Below are 16,540 nucleotides of genomic sequence, written 5' to 3' on the forward strand. Positions count from 1 at the left end.
TGCAGGTGGGATACATTATTCACACTTGTTGCACCTACAATAAAATTCGCATCATTTTAAATTTGACTGGTACATCAGAGACAATTCTAGTTTTTTTTTTCTATTTATTATTAAAGTGACAATAACTGCACAAACAATTACCATAAATGAACCTATTTAAAAACTGTCACATCTAACATTTCTCATTTGCAGTAAAATTAATACCTGGGCTGCTGTTCTGAGGTAAATTTTAATTACTTAAGTAATAATTTTCCCCATCCAATATCTTCATAATAATTTTCCCCATCCAATATCTTCATATACATTAAGCAACACGACATCAAATTCAACACGCACATTTTAAATAAATGCACCTCTCTGGGTGCTACCCCTTGGGGAAACTTTTCACAAGGTATGACTATGTGTTTATGAGAAGCAAAGAAACACACAAACTGTAGTAATGTTTTGAGGATCAAGTGAACATTCTCATATAAGTTATGCAAGAAAAGAGGAGTTAAATTAAAATCAGTATCATGTTGCTACATATTTACTGAAGTGTTATATTAACAGTAATTGTTGTTATACAGGTCACAATACAGATCACATAAAACATCATCATTATTTCATTTTAGCCTTTTTTTTTTCTTTTTCTTCTTGCTGTCCTTTTAAGCACATAAAACAAGGTTGGCTTAATTCTGTGATCACCCTTTTCCTGAGAATTTAGCACACACAGAACTGGTGGTAATGAAAAAACAGTTTTCAAAGTTGCCATTCACAGCACTTGCTGCAGTTTCACAAACCATTTGATAACTGATAAGAAACAGTGACTGCCTTACAACAAGTAAGCTCAAGCTACCTGTACCTATACCTTTGTTCTGTTCCAAAATAGCTCCCTAACGGTTGTTATAATTAAACTTTAGCTACTTCAGAATAGCCTCATGGAAAACAAGTTATCACAGAACAACAAAACTTTGTGGGAACATTTGTACAGACATGCAAAAGAGAGAAATAATGAATAAATGATTGAAAGAAGCACATTTTGCTTTCCACGTGAGAGCTTAAGATATGTTTAGTATCTTCAGAAGGCGTGACAATGCCACTACTCAGCATAGTCTACATCGGTTCTTCAGAAGCTAACAGTGACTCAGTAACAACTAGTGAACAGAACCCCATGAATAGAATGAGCTCACCATGCAAATGGACCTACAAAAGGTGGAGTGTCCAAACCCACATAGATACGCACAGGACAAAATATTCGGCATGTGGCTGGTGCAGGCAGCTACTGATTGAGCACACAACTCTCAGCAGAGGCGAAAGGCTGGGTCCACATCAGTTTCACTCAGGAGTACTGGTCAGCTCTGCTTATTGCCACTCATGAACAAACACTTCCTGCCCATAGGACAGACTTCTGCGTCCTCCATCTCCGCTGTTCCACCCATGGGAGCTCATCTGCCTCCATCGGGATGCTACCCCTGCCGGCTCATCAGCCTCCATCAGGATGTCCACTGGTGGGGATACTAAAATTTGTTAATTGCATACCATGTTTATGTTCCTGTTTACAAATGTTCCTCAATGTGAGGACCACCTGGATCCGTGACAGGGGACTGGACTAAGAGACTGCTCTACTGCTGCCCAAAATGTTGGCTACCTCCCTCACTACACTCATCTTCATCCTCCAACATGTGTAAGTGTCCCACTGATAAACCCTGTCCTTCAGGTAACACCACAGTCTGAAATCACACAGGTCCAAATCTGATGATCTTAGACACATGTAGGCTGTCTGCAACTGTAATGCACACCGACATTTGGTTTCAACCCTACACTGTCATACCAGTACTAGCAACTTCTAACAACACATACTCTCCAGCGCACAGTGTGAGCATCATTCCTACACATTTGAGTACCCATACGATGAATAGTTTTCTATCTATGATGGCTTAAGTAGCAAAAGTTTGATTATAATCACCCTGTACTTTGTTTAAATTTCTTTGATTATAACTAAGCCAATAACACTATTGCATTTTTATGTAAATATGGTATCACAAATAATAGATCCTCTGCAGAAATAAAACTGTTGTATGCAAATTAATCGTATCTTATAGATTACAGAAGAAAATTTAAACAGAAATTGTCAAAAGTAAAAGATACAGAAATTGATGAAGATGTATAAAGTGTTATCAATGGCTCTCACTCTGGAAAACAAAGTATCCAGCACAGAAATATTAACAGAAGAAATTGTAACAAAACAGAAAAGGATTAATTATAGGATAAAAAATTAAATGTAAATAGCCAAATGTTGTAGGGCCCCTGCATTGGAAGATAAAATACACAAAGTATTGCAAATATATTAAGAAATGATTAGACACTACAATGAAACTTTTGAGCTATTGGAAAACAGAAATGAAATATTTCTGGGGAAATTTATAGGAGTAATGCACTATCAACTACTATCAAGGGAACAGCAAAATTGTGAAAACAATGAAAAGCAAAAACACCATAAATATCATAAATAAAGAATGGCAATAAAGCTAATAAAACTATTTCAACACAGAAATTATATCTTAGTGATGATGTTGATGCTTTGAGCTAGAAATGAGGAGAAAGTGACAGAAAATTGACAGTGGAAGAAGTTGCAGTGTGTGGATCCAATAGCGCTAACAATGCTGCTTTGTTATTTTCTACTTTTGTACGTTTTCGTCATTCCCCAAGTCTCTGTATGACGCTCTACTGCAGTGGAATGCAGATGCATTACAATTAAAAAGGATAAAACCACTTTAATTCACAATTACAAATGTCGTTCCAAGTATGCGTCAAACATGACAGAACAATTTAGTTATGTATTTATTTATGGCCACTTACCCATTGATTCTACTAATTACTTCTCTGTAATAGGACTCAGTCTGGTTCACCCTGCACAAAAATTTAAAACAAAAGTACATTTCCTTCTCTACACTAAATAAACTTAAATTTTAGCAGATATTTCCAAAATTACTCATATTACAATCAATGTCTAATAAAAACAAGCAAATTACTGCTGTCTCTCTGACTCTCCGAATACCTTGCTTCCATAAGAGAAAGACAAAATCAGCCAAAATTATAACAATTCTGGTAAAAGTTATGTACTGGAATGCTCTTGAATCTTTACAATGTGACAGGGATGTAAACATTAGGCGTCATTTCGAGTCACTTTGTTAACACAACCAGATTTTCTGCTTTCACATTCACTGGCTTTGCCACTCACAAACAAACAAACAATCACCTTCCAGGCTAACCTCGACTTCATGCTGTGCTACAAATCAGTCTATTACCACAACCAACAACCCAGACTACGTTAAGGGGGGGGGGGGGGGGGGGAGCGGTGAAGGGGTCCAGTACATAACTTTAATCAAAATTTTACCACTTTTACAAAAATAATCATAGGATGGTAGCCTACTGCTCAGTAAAAATTCATCAAATGACAAAATTAACATGTATGTCTAAGACTGAAAGTAACAGCAAAGCAATCTAAAAGGTTGCAAAAACAGAAGACATGGAAAATTCACAGAAAAATATAACGACTTACAGCTACTGGGCAGGGATAAGTCAATACACAGATCACAGGAACTAGAAAATAACTTGAATGAGTGATTTCAAATTATAACAAAACTTACTTAAAACAGATATAGCTTCTGTAATAAGGATATATGCAGAAAATATGTATATGATACCCACCACAGAGAATGAAGTCAGAAAAACAGTAGAAGAGATAAAAAATAGAAGGGCATATGAAAAAGTAGTGTGTCTGAATTTTTTATGTAAAAACTCTTAAAGCTTTTTCAAATAAATCAAATGTTATTAACATTCTACATCTTTATTCTTCACTTCTGTACTTATCACCTGGCAATGAGCAAATTTATTCCATCGAGAGACCTGTTTAAAGATACCATACCATCACCGTATAATGTTTCACTTTGTTGATGAAGCCAAAGCGTCACCTCCGCTCGCAGCACTTCATTGCTATCAAAGTGAAGTCCTTGAAAATGTTCTTTAAGTTTTGGGAACAGATGAAAATCAGATGGAGCCAAGCTGGGACTGAGTGGACAATGATCAATGACAGTGAAACCAAGGCGTAGATTGCTGCAGATGCCAAAGTGTTTATGCATGGTCTGTCATGCTGAAGGGGAGGGTTCTCCATGTGTGGATGAACTATTCAAGTTCGAAACTTGATTACAGTGTGCTATTTGTCATGCTCTGGCATAGTTAAATTGTACATGCATGGTTACACACTACAATTCAGAGGCCTCCAGTAGCAGAGGGCTGAGAATATGTGAACATGAAGAATAAAGCAGTAAATGAGTTTTCAGCTCACCAACTTTCCTGAGTATAAAACTGGCAAAAGTCCTATTGTCATAAAATAAAGGTACTTCATGCACTACACAATGATAATAGTGTCATGGAGATATTTCATACATGGACAAAGTCACTGACAATGATGAACATAAAATTCCAATAAATGAGCTATAATCAGGAATAAGAGATGCAGCCAACTACAGGCGCAATCATATGTGTAAAATAAAACACAGAGGGTAGAGACAACAGATTTCTAATGAATCAAACACTTTTGTGGAGTATCTATCAGATCTAAAAACAACAACATAGAATGTCCTCAAGGTAGCATCTTGGGACCATGAATTGTTCTCAAGGTAAATCAAAAACTTTCCAGACCTCCTCATGAAGAAAGCAAGTGAAAATCCCTGGACATTACAAGTTTATAAGTTTCCTCAAGGTAACATTTCAGGAGCATCATTGTTCTCAATGCAAGACAAAAATTTTTGAGACTTCCTTATTGAGAAAGCAAGCTCACAAATGGTCAATATGCAACAGACAGAAAACGAATACCATGAACGGCTGATTAAATACGGATAATAATATATTAATTGCAAATAATTCCACACATAATATAACAAATACACGCCTTTTGGGAATTAATAGTGACTGCAGTTGAAGTGGAATGAGCACACACAAGTACTAACAAAGAGAATGTCATTAGCATGTTTTGTGCTTGGAGTCCCATCTATGGCATGTAGCAGCAATTGACCTGTAGTTAAATACTACTCCTATGTATACTCAGTCCTTAGATAGGAAATCATTACCCATTAGGCTTACTGGGAAAAATTAATTTAAAGAGACAGGGTTTCTAAATATACCTTCTGAGTACAGTGTATCTGCCACAGCATTAACAGCAAGATCAATATTAGCAGTCATGACACTAACAGTGAAATCTTTCAACTGAAAACAAGGACCATAATTGAGTAACGTTCAGTAAGAAACATACAAATAAAAACTCATAACAGTGTTTTAAACTACAGAATCAAAACAGTGCAGTATACTGCTGTGAATCTTAAAAGGGTTCATTGAAACCAATATAATACCTATAACAACAGCTTTGGAAACATAAACAATGTACTGGTACAGCAGGTGTACTGCCATGGTCCTCATGCCGCCTCATAACAAAACAGCTAAGTAACTAATTTACAGCAACTTACCATATAGGTACTACTCTACCTCCAGCCCCTTCCACATACTTGACATACGACGCTGCGATATAGCTAGAATGATTTCCAAATATTCCTGAAACTGTTGGCGATAGTTCTTGAGATAAAATCCCTGTAAAAAAGTGGGAATGCTACTTATTGATACTCTAATCGAGTTGATTATGAAAACAGGTTGCCATGTCATACAATGAAAAATGTAGGCGTATTTGTAAACATTTTAGAAATTTAAGTAGTCTATTGTCAATGTTGTTAATTGCAATCGCAGCCTTTTCACTAGGCATGAGCAACATCTCAACACCCCCAGCAAGACTAGTTTGTGTAGCACAATTATAAACATCGTAAAAGACAGGCTTGGACACTTAAATGGTTGTGAACCAATCCCAATGACGTTTACTAGTGATAGTTTTTTAGGGAATGGCCGGACCCTACTTTAACACAAGTAGGTATAGATGATGGTACAAAATTAAATCTAGGTTTTAACCCTGCTAGTTGTGGAGATTTAATTAATAAACCTGCCATTTTTGAAGATATAATTAATAAACCGAAGAGAAATATCCAAGGTGATATAGGCATACTTACACTAGTAAATAACTTTGTTGATAATTTGTTAGATATTCTGTGTTTAAGTGAACATTGGTGGAAGAAAGAAGAATTGCCATTTGAACTATTAGATGCTTATATATCAGTTAGCAGTTTTTGTAGGGAACAGCATAATAATGGAGGTACTGCAGTGTACATTAAAAAGCATTCTTTGTGTAATGGTTTTAAATTGGACCTCGATTTTCTTTGTCATGAGTTTGATTTTCAGTTTTCAAGTTTCTGTTTGGAATATGCTAAACTGCTAATAATCCCAACTGGAGATCCTTCTGTTTTTTTTAGGCAAACTTGATGATTTATTTAATTTTTTGAGTAGGTCAAAATGGGAAAAATTTAACATTGCTATAGGGAAAGATGTCAATTCTGCAGTTGATGTAAATGAGGATAATCAAAATGTGAATGTGTTAAAAAATACATTAAGGCAATATAATTTTAATTTTTTAAATTCCAAAATTACAAGAGGATCAGCATGTATTGACAATATTTTTACAAATGTTGATGGAGCATATTGTACCACAGATGTTGTCACTTTTCAGTTTTCAGATCGTGATGCTGTGATATGTGAATTAAGTAATATTAAGTTACCTAATGAGAGTACTGTTGCTGGTAAAAGTACTAAGTCAGTAGTTTCTAGACATCTGAATGAAGTAAATTCATGCAATTTTAAGAATGCATTTTGCACTTTTAACTGGAAATGTTTAATTGACAGTTATCAATGTTTAGCAGCTGACATTATGTTTAACCATTTTTTTTTCAGTTTCTTGTTCACTTTTTGAGGAGTTTACTCGAAAAGAGGTGTGCAAAGTCAATCCCCTTTCATATAAAAAAAGCAAATCTAAGAACCAATGCGAGTGGTACACTCCTCAATTACTGCATATGAAAAATAAAGTACTGTTTTATTTAGATTTGTATAGACAGTATAAGACAGAAAAGTTAGTGTACAGTGAAGCTAAGAGAGAATACAAACCAAGTGTCAACAATGCAAAGAAATCTTACAAGTTAGTTATAATTAACAGATCTATAAATAAATGTCAAACAGCATGGAAAGTAATTATTCACTTTCCAATAACGGCAAAAAAGAGGTTGTCAACTTATCCCCAGATAGTTTTGACAATTTTTGTACTCAATCGGTGGAAAAAATTTGAAGAAACATAGTAAAACCCAATGAATCCCCTGCAGAACTGATGAAGCTTTTTGGGGAAAAAATTCCATTATAATATTTTAATTTTAGGGGAGTAAATCCCGAAGAGGTTCTTGGAGTTGTTAAAGCTCTTAAACTATCTGAGAGTGTTGATATTTTTGATTTGTCCAGTAATTTTATAAAAAGAATAAGTGAATTTATTATTGATCCATTGACCTAACTCATAAGTAGATGTATTGGTGAGGGAATCTTTCCTACCATTTTGAAATTGTCTAGAGTAGTTCCTATTTTTAAGAAAGGTGATAAAACATGTCCCTCTAGTTATAGACTTGTATCCATTACTCCATTCTTTTCATAAAATTATTGAATGTATTGTGTATTCCTACTATGTATTCCCAACTTTGTTCCTTTCTTCAACAATATAACCTAGTATGTAATGAGCAGTTTGGTTTTAGAAAAGGTAGGTCAACTGTGGGTGCAATGGACATACTCGTTAAAAAAGTGCTGGAGATATTTCTTCATCTACATCTACATTTATATTCCGCAAGCCACCCAACGGTGTGTGGCGGAGGGCACTTTACGTGCCACTGTCATTACCTCCCTTTTCTGTTCCAGTCGCGTATGGTTCGCGGGAAGAACGACTGTCGGAAAGCCTCAGTGCGTGCTCGAATCTCTCTAATTTTACATTCGTGATCTCCTCGGGAGGTATAAGTAGGGGGAAGCAATATATTCGATACCTCATCCAGAAACGCACCCTCTCGAACCTGGGAAGCAAGATGCAGTGCGCCTCTCTTGCAGAGTTTGCCACTTGAGTTTGCTAAACATCTCCGTAATGCTATCACGGTTACCAAATAACCCTGTGACGAAACACACCGCTCTTCTTTGGATCTTCTCTATCTCCTCCGTCAACCCGATCTGGTATGGATCCTACACTGATGAGCAATACTCAAGTATAGGTCGAACGAGTGTTTTGTAAGCCACCTCCTTTGTTGATGGACTACATTTTCTAAGGACTCTCCCAATGAATCTCAGCCTGGTACCCGCCTTACCAACAATTAATTTTATATGATCATTCCACTTCAAATCGTTCCACACGCATACTTCCAGATATTTTACAGAAGTAACTGCTACCAGTGTTTGATCCACTATCATATAATCATACAATAAAGGTTCCTTCTTTCTATGTATTCGCAATACATTACATTTGTCTATGTTAAGGGTCAGTTGCCACTCCCTGCACCAAGTGCCTATCCACTGCAGATCTTCCTGCATTTCGCTACAATTATCTAATGCTGCAACTTCTCTGTATACTACAGCATCATCCGTGAAAAGCCGCATGGAACTTCTGACACTATCTACTAGGTCATTTGTATATATTGTGAAAAGTAATGGTCCCATAACATTCCCATGTGGTATGCCAGAGGTTACTTTAACATCTGTAGACGTCTCTCCATTGATAACAACATGCTGTGTTCTGTTTGCTAAAAACTCTCCAATCCAGCCACACAGCTGGTCTGATATTCCGTAGTCTCTCACTTTGTTTATCAGGCGACATTGCAGAACTGTATTGAACACCTTCCGGAAGTCAAGGAAAATAGCATCTACCTGGGAGCCTGTATCTACTATTTTATGGGTCTCATGAACAAATAAAGCGAGTTGGGTCTCACACGATCGTTGTTTCCAGAATCCATGTTGATTCCTACAGAGTAGATTCTGGGTTTCCAAAAATGACATGATACTTGAGCAAAAAACATGTTCTAAAATTCTACAACAGATCAACATCAGAGATATAGGTTTATAGTTTTGCGCATCTGCTCGACGACCCTTTAGGGCTAATGGCTTTTGTTTAAATGCAGGTAAAAGGCAACAAATATTTTTTAGTCATTGAAGCAAGGGGATATGCTCAGGCTAGCTTTTGTGACCTTAGCAAGACTTTTTATTGTGTTTATCATGGGGTACAGATAGAGAAACTGTTTTATTATAAAATAAGAGGTGTTAGCAGTAAAATGCTTAAATTATTTCTTAATGACCGGCCACAAACTGTATGTATAGGTAACAATAGGTCTAGTGTAGTCACACTTAGGTACGGTGTGCCACAAGGCTCAATTTTAGGCCCTTTGCTATTTGTGTTACTGATCAACTATTTACAATCTTTTATCAACTAACAAACTATATTGTACGCAGATGACACTACTTTTTTTAACAGTAGTTCTGATTTCAATGAACTGAATATACAATATCTTAGGCCTCTATTTGGTTTAGGGCTAATGGCTTTTGTTTAAATGAAGTTAAAATGCAACAAATATTTTTTAGTCTTTGTAATTTACCATGTACAGATAACCCAGATAGTATTAAATTGTTAGTTTTAAACATAGACAGTAAACTCTCATGGGAACCACACATTACATAATTTAGGTGCTAGGCTTTCTCGAGTAATTTCTTTGCTGAGGAAATTAAAGAGCTGTGTCCCAGATAATTATGTTAGATCAGCGTATTTTGCATTTTTTCAGAGTATCATTCCTTATGGACATCTTTTCTGGGAGAACAGCAGCCATGTCCAGGATATTCTTCTGCTACAAAAAGGGTGGTCAGGATCATTACATGTTCAAACAAGAGGGTACATGCAAAGTCACTATTTGTGAAATAAGGTTGTCTTACAGTTGCTAATCTGTAAATATATCATGTCTAATTTACATAAAAATAAATTATCTAGCCAGCTCTTAAAGGAAGACATCCATTGTTATAATATCAGAAATGGGAAGAAAATAAATGTGCCATTCTATTGATTGTCAAAATCATTAGATAGTTACAATGTTTTAGGCTTAAAAAAGTATAATAAGTTACCTTTAAAAATAACTAATTTACCTTTAAATTTATTTAAATGCAAATTGTGTAACAAATTAGCTGGTTTACCTTTTTATTCTGTAACTGAAATTTCTGAATACAATTCTATGGGAAATTACAGTATGAAGCATGAATGACCTGTCGATATATTAAGAAAGTCTATCCAGCACAACTTAGTGTATACAGTCTTGTACTTGTTAATATTGACTTGTCTATGGCTTGTAAAAGTTCAATGACACTAAAACTTATATTATTATGACTATTATTACCATTATTATTATTATTATTATTATTATTAAAATTATTAGTATGTAATATTAAAAATGGTGTTTTCTTGGACAGACCCATACCCGCATACGTGGGTATTGTTAACGGCAAGTTATAATTGTTTACCTATTATCGGTCTGTCATTCCGTCTGAGTGGTATTCCTTTTATAACTGTAAAAAGTATCAGCAGACATACGGCAATATGCATAATTAACAGTTTCAGTACGACTTTGTCTTCCGTACTTGCACAGATAATACTTATCGCATAATTATCTTTCGAGTGAGCCTTTTGATAAGAACAGCCAAACAATAACACTTTTAAATTAGTAACGCGGTTTCACAATGTGTATCGAACAGCTCGATGCATCTCAAATTCTCGACGAGCAATTCACGCTAGCTAAGCTAAAGTTTTTCAGAGATGCATTATACAGTTACGGTACATACATAAATTATGACAAAAATCGAACAAAATTCTTAACTGTTTCATCTAGAGTAACTAAGATCGCTGCACTTAAATAAGCCTACTTGACAAACACATATGAAGAAAATTCTGTGACCCAACACCCAAAAGTGCTATTGCTTCTCCATTATTAGACTTTGGACTTATCTTTCGCATTAACAGAATTATATTTGAGGGCTGAGGCAGCGAACTCTGCCCATCTCAGCGACTGGAAAAAAAAAATGAGGAGGGGCATTCACTGAGCATTAAAAAACAAAACAAAAATGCCTGTTCTTGGAGTCCTTGGTTGTGCCACGGTTGTACCATATCGAAACAAACTGTCAATAAAACACAATAATCCCTATGCAATTGGTTTCGCACACACCATTTCATTGTTATCATTAGATACAAGGTTGGCAGCAGCGTTCGCAAGAACTAGCAAGCAGTCCGTTCGAAGCCTAACTACTACCGACAGAGGTCGATGGAGTCTGCATACAGGCAGCGCAGCGATTAAGGGAATGATTATTCTTATTTTACGGGATCAAATTGGCCATCAGTCTCTTGTTGACATTAGAATGTATGTGTACGTTATATGACTTTATTAATTCGTTAAAAAGCAAAAAAAAAGTCCGTATTAAAAAAACGCATGTCGCTAATTAGAATTACAAATGAAATTTTATCTTCGTAAGTCTAATAAGGACGTCCATAATTACAAAAGTATAATATAGTGTTTGCATAAACTGAAGTTCACATTTCAACAAAAGTGCGCATGCGATACGTAGGTTGCAAGGGGGGAGGGGGCAAACTGGGAGGTTTTTCTGGAAGACGAACGGCGATTTGTAAGTAGCCATAAAAAAGTAAAAAAGTGTTTTAGTTCCGACCCTGGTAAAAACCTGCGTAATACCGACATTTAAATTATTTTCTTGAGATAAACACACCTGACTGCACAATATTTTTTCATTTTCCTGAGAACCAGGGGGAATTATTGGGGAAGACGACCCCCCCCCCCCCCCCCCCCCTTTGCCACGACTGTGTGGGCCCTTGAGTTTCAAAGTTTCAAAACGCTGTATCAAGAATCAAGAGAACCAGTGCTCATAAGGACGTCAAATGTGAACAGCATATTATTAACGCAGGGGAAATGTTATGAAACAAAAAACCAAACAAAAACATATTTACCAATAGATGGAGCTGTAATATCGGATGGGACAGATCGGGTTTAATTGTCCTTGGGTCAAAAACTACATAAAAAGCTACGTGACATCAATTTCTAATTGGAGTGAGACTGACGCAACACAAGTTTACTACGCTGTTCACCGTTTCCCGTCACAAGGTGAAATCGAGATACAGCGTGTTCCACAATAGATCGGCAGTTTCGGGAGTGCCGCTCAGAATGTGTTGCGTAATGCGTGCCTTCTGTCCAGCTACGGTCGTATTTGGAGTATTGAACACGTCATCTTTCAGATAACCCCACAGCCAGAAGTCACACGGAATAAGATCAGATGATCTGGACGGCCAGACTGTAGGGAAACGATACTGATAATTCCAACATTTCCGAACTGCCTCTGCAGAAGCCGTTTCACTGGCTGTGCAGTGTGCGGAGGAGTACCGTCTTGCATAAAAATGATCCTACCCATGCATCCACGCTGTTTAAAATTTGAAATAATGTTGGTGCGCCGAAGTCTGTCATTGTGTTTACCAGTGACACTGAAAATATCAGGACCACCAGGCTTCATCTCCTCCAAAAAGTATGGCCCTACGATTAACAACGTCATCAACCTGTATCATCACACAATCTCCTTCTCAGAATAAAGTGATACCGTTTGATGTGCATTTTCCGTTGCCCATATTCCGCATTTCTGCTTATCTGTTCACAGAATGCTCATGGCAATTCATTGTTCACTTCCACGTGGGCAACAAATTCCAGGAAACGAACCGAACGTTTGTTGTGCTCGCAGCTCCAAAGGAAGCCACTCCCTCCTGAACATGGGTGATTTTGTATGGACAGCAATGCAGGACGTTTCGTAGTATTTTACGTACGGCGCTCGCAGGCAAGTCCAGCGTTCTGGCAATTCCCCGTGCACTACATGTTTGCAAACCACCAGTCCACCCCTCCCACAATGTTGTGTCCACATCGTCGACAAACGTCGGGCCTCTACAAACGTCGGGCCAACTGCTTTCGTCCCTCTGCCACATTGCACTTCAAAACAGCCTGTCCTTTTCGAAGTTTTTAATCATTTTCTCCAGATCCTTAGCAGACTTCCAACCAACACCTTCTTTCACACCCATGAGTGCCGGGAACTTCAAGAGGGGTGTCGGTGCACAGACACCATTCTTGTTAAGAGCTTTTACAGCAGGACACAATTCTTCACGGAGACAATCGTGTTGTGTGCGTCTCGGATGCAAACAGAAGAACACCTGCGTGCCGCGCGTCTGTTGGTGTGCATATTCTGATGCTTACTGCGCCATCTTTTAGTCAAAATTTCCTTAATTTCTTTGTTCCATGACGTTTCCCTCTGTATCAATAATGTGCTGTTCACCTCAGACGTCATTCTGAACAGTGGTTCTCTTTCTACAGCATTTCGAAACTAACAAATATTTTTTGTGTATAAGAATAATGGGATGTCATGCAATTTAACATTAAGTCGTACAGTTAGCGGCAAAAAGAATCTCACATTTTAAAAGTCTCGCACAATATCGGGCAGCAGTGGGGGTGGGGATTGTTTCCAGTGGCCTACCACAATCATTTCCCAACGTATTCTGTTGGCGAATGGTACGCGGGAAGAGCTGTCGTAAAGACAGTGTTTTGTAAACCACTGCTTTTAGGAATACGATATCACTGCTCCTTTTGCAGTGTACAGTGGGAGTCCGTCCGTCCCGTTAGCTGAGTAGTCAGCGTGGCGGTCTGTCACGCAAAGGGGTCGGAGATTTTCTCCGCTCAGGGACTGGGTGTTGTATTGTCATCATCATTTCATCATCATCAGTGGAAGGCAACGGGAAACCGCCACTGGACTGAATTCCCTAAACGCTCATGCGGTGGACCTCTCTGACGAGGCTTCCCCATGACAAGACCTGCCGTAAGGCAGAAGATAAAGTTCAGTAGTGGGAGTCCCCGCTTTCTTTACCCGGCTACGTCACAAAGCGCAGCTACAGGTTCTTTCAGAAAGTTACACCGGCACCTATCAATAAGTAACAACGCAGTGCTAAGAAACGGGAAGGCGTGTTTATGTTCCACTACATGTAATAACAGTAAAAGGAACCTACGTAGCCGGCTGGTGTGGGCGAGCGGTTCTAGGCGCTTCAGACCGCTACTGTCGCAGGTTCGAATCCTACCTAGGGCATGGGTGTGTGTGATGTCCTTAGGTTAGTTAGGTTTAAGTAGTTCTAAGTTCTAGAGGACTGATGACCTCGGAAGTTAAGTCCCATAGTGCTCAGAGCCATTTGAACCCACGTAAATGACCATGGGCCACGTGCGCTGCTGGAAGAAAGTCCTTCTTGGCATTCCCATAGGTCAGTGGCAGCAGTGGGGGCGGGGATTGTTTCCTGTGGCCTACCACAACCATTTCCCAACGTATTCTGTTCGCGAATGGTACGCGGGAAGGCCATTTGCCCTCACCATACGCACTTCAGGTCACAGACAGACTTACACGCAATGCTACGACGTGTTGTACTGGCCGGTAGTCGGCGTGTGCATTCTGTATCGGCTCGAAGTAATCCTACTCCCAGTAATTCTTGTAAACAATTAGCAAATTAATCACTAAAATTCGATTACTTCATGTAAAGCCAAATTATCAATTGAAAATATTCACGACGTCAGATATAATTAAACTCACGTAGGACCTCAGGGATCATGTTATTAAAGATGGCAGACCCAGAATGCCTGTAACCATTTTTGTAATTACACCTACTAGAAATTTCCTGTACGCTATACACAAAAATGACTGTTTTGAGATTCTGACAAAACAAAGTTTCCATATAAAATGTGAAGCTTGTTATGTTATTCCGCAGCCTGTAAAGTTTTCCAGTTTATGTTAGGGCGAAGAGTTACTCAGTAATTAATAAGAAATCTATCGTTAACCGCATTTCATCACTTTATTTTCGTCTCAAAACCCAAAAACCATTACTTGAAACTATGTTCATTATTAACAGACAATTGTTTGCTTCAAAATTGTACCGACATAATATTTTGTAATGAAACTTCCTAATCGTAATTCGATTAATCCAGTTCGGAAACAGTGAGACCAAAAGTGCATGAATTGTCAAGGAAGTATATAAGCAGTGCAGCATTTTAAATCAAAAGGAAGAAGAGAAAAATTGAGATTGTGTTGTTGTTCTGTGATGGAGTCTGTGTAGCTATGGTTTTTGAGAAAGTATACGACTGTCATACTGAAGATTTTCTGGAGTTGACCTTTATTTAAAACATCAGATCCTCACACGTGGAGTTCTCTGGACTATTTGGCAGTGATTAAGCACCCTAATGTACAGTTTCTGCAACGTGTTGGAGATTTCCGTTGTAATAGCTAAAGAATCAGCCCTCTAAACTTTGCGTAAAAATGACTGCGAGTTGTTGAAGTTAGGCAGTTTCTTTGAGTGTTGTGAAGTTTAAATTAATTAATCAGAAGGTGGCTATGTTAGAAGGTGCAGAGCAGTGCACATTGTGGGCAAAACTGACCACGTGCAGAGAATGAGAACTTGAATAAAACGTTCTCGGTTTTCCAGCCGCGTCAATTCGAATTAAATCCTCTAGCTTTCGATGGTCATCTCCGCCATCGTCGTCAGGAGTTCACTGACTGCCGGGGCTACTACCGTTTCTCGCTTATATAGGCATGACGACATCATCAGCAGCAAATCAGATCGACCCAATGTGGCGCGCGCGTAAACCGACCCGTAAACACTGAACACATTTCTGCAAGTTGACAACACGGTGTTCTCAATGTCCCAATTTTGGTGCTAATAATCTTGCCAGATGTTTAGCAAGTCTGTACAGACCTGATATGGCCTCATGGTGAAGATACACTACAGCAGTTCGTCGATCATCCCAACATTAAATTTACTGTCGAGATGGAGAAGCATGGCGAGCTACCATTCTTGGATGTTTTGATTGAGCGGAAGGCAGGAAACCAGCTTGGTCATTCAGTGTACCGGAAACCAACACACACTGATTGGCACTTGAACGCCAATAGTTTCCTCCACCCTGTACACAAGAAAGCTGTCCTGAACACGTTGGTTCATAGAGCCGAGATCATCTCTGACGACGACCACCTACAGTCTGAACTGCAGAACGTAAAACGTGTTTTCGGAGAAAATGGATACAGCAAAATAGACATCACAAACGCTTTGAATAGCCGCCGACGAAAGACATCTGGTGAATCAGTAGAAGAGGCCAAATGGACTGTATTCCTGCCATACCGTGGAGCAACTAGCAGTAAGTTAGGACGTCTGCTGCAGAAACATGGGCTAAGACCAGTGTTCCGACCCGCCGCCAAGGTACGAGATATGTTGGGCCCTGTTAAAGACTACATTGCTCTTCGAGTGTCTGGTATGTACGGTGTACCCTGTGAATGTGGCTGCATGTGCGTCGGACAAACAATTTGCGCGGCTGCGGATTGTTGTACTGAGCACAAGCGCCATATAAAACAAAGAGAGCTTGACAAGTGGACCATAGCGGAGTATTGCCTAGAAAACGGGCATAAAATACATTTCGAAAATACAAAAGTGCTGGCTCATGCGTCTACATAAGGA

At 38.4% G+C, this 16,540-nt stretch overlaps 1 protein-coding gene across 2 annotated transcripts in view; it reads right to left on the reverse strand.

Annotated features, from left to right (window-relative positions):
• The window catches only part of LOC126355183 (gamma-glutamyl hydrolase-like), a 91,210-nt gene extending 79,938 nt beyond the window's left edge, over positions 1-11,272 (reverse strand). Inside the window, exons 1-3 of one of the 2 annotated variants that reach the window (XM_050005399.1) lie at positions 10,489-11,272; positions 5,505-5,625; positions 2,839-2,889 (exon numbers count right to left, since the gene is read on the reverse strand). In XM_050005399.1, the coding sequence (XP_049861356.1) occupies positions 2,839-2,889; positions 5,505-5,625; positions 10,489-10,570 (254 nt within the window). In that variant the 5' untranslated portion in view covers positions 10,571-11,272. The remainder of the gene's footprint in view (positions 1-2,838; positions 2,890-5,504; positions 5,626-10,488) is intronic. The other variant, XM_050005398.1, reaches the window with a different exon arrangement.
• Between the last annotated feature and the right edge of the window lie 5,268 nt (positions 11,273-16,540).

The sequence above is a fragment of the Schistocerca gregaria genome, chromosome 3 (genome assembly GCF_023897955.1).
Source record: "Schistocerca gregaria isolate iqSchGreg1 chromosome 3, iqSchGreg1.2, whole genome shotgun sequence".
NCBI classification, from domain to species: Eukaryota; Metazoa; Arthropoda; class Insecta; order Orthoptera; family Acrididae; genus Schistocerca; species Schistocerca gregaria.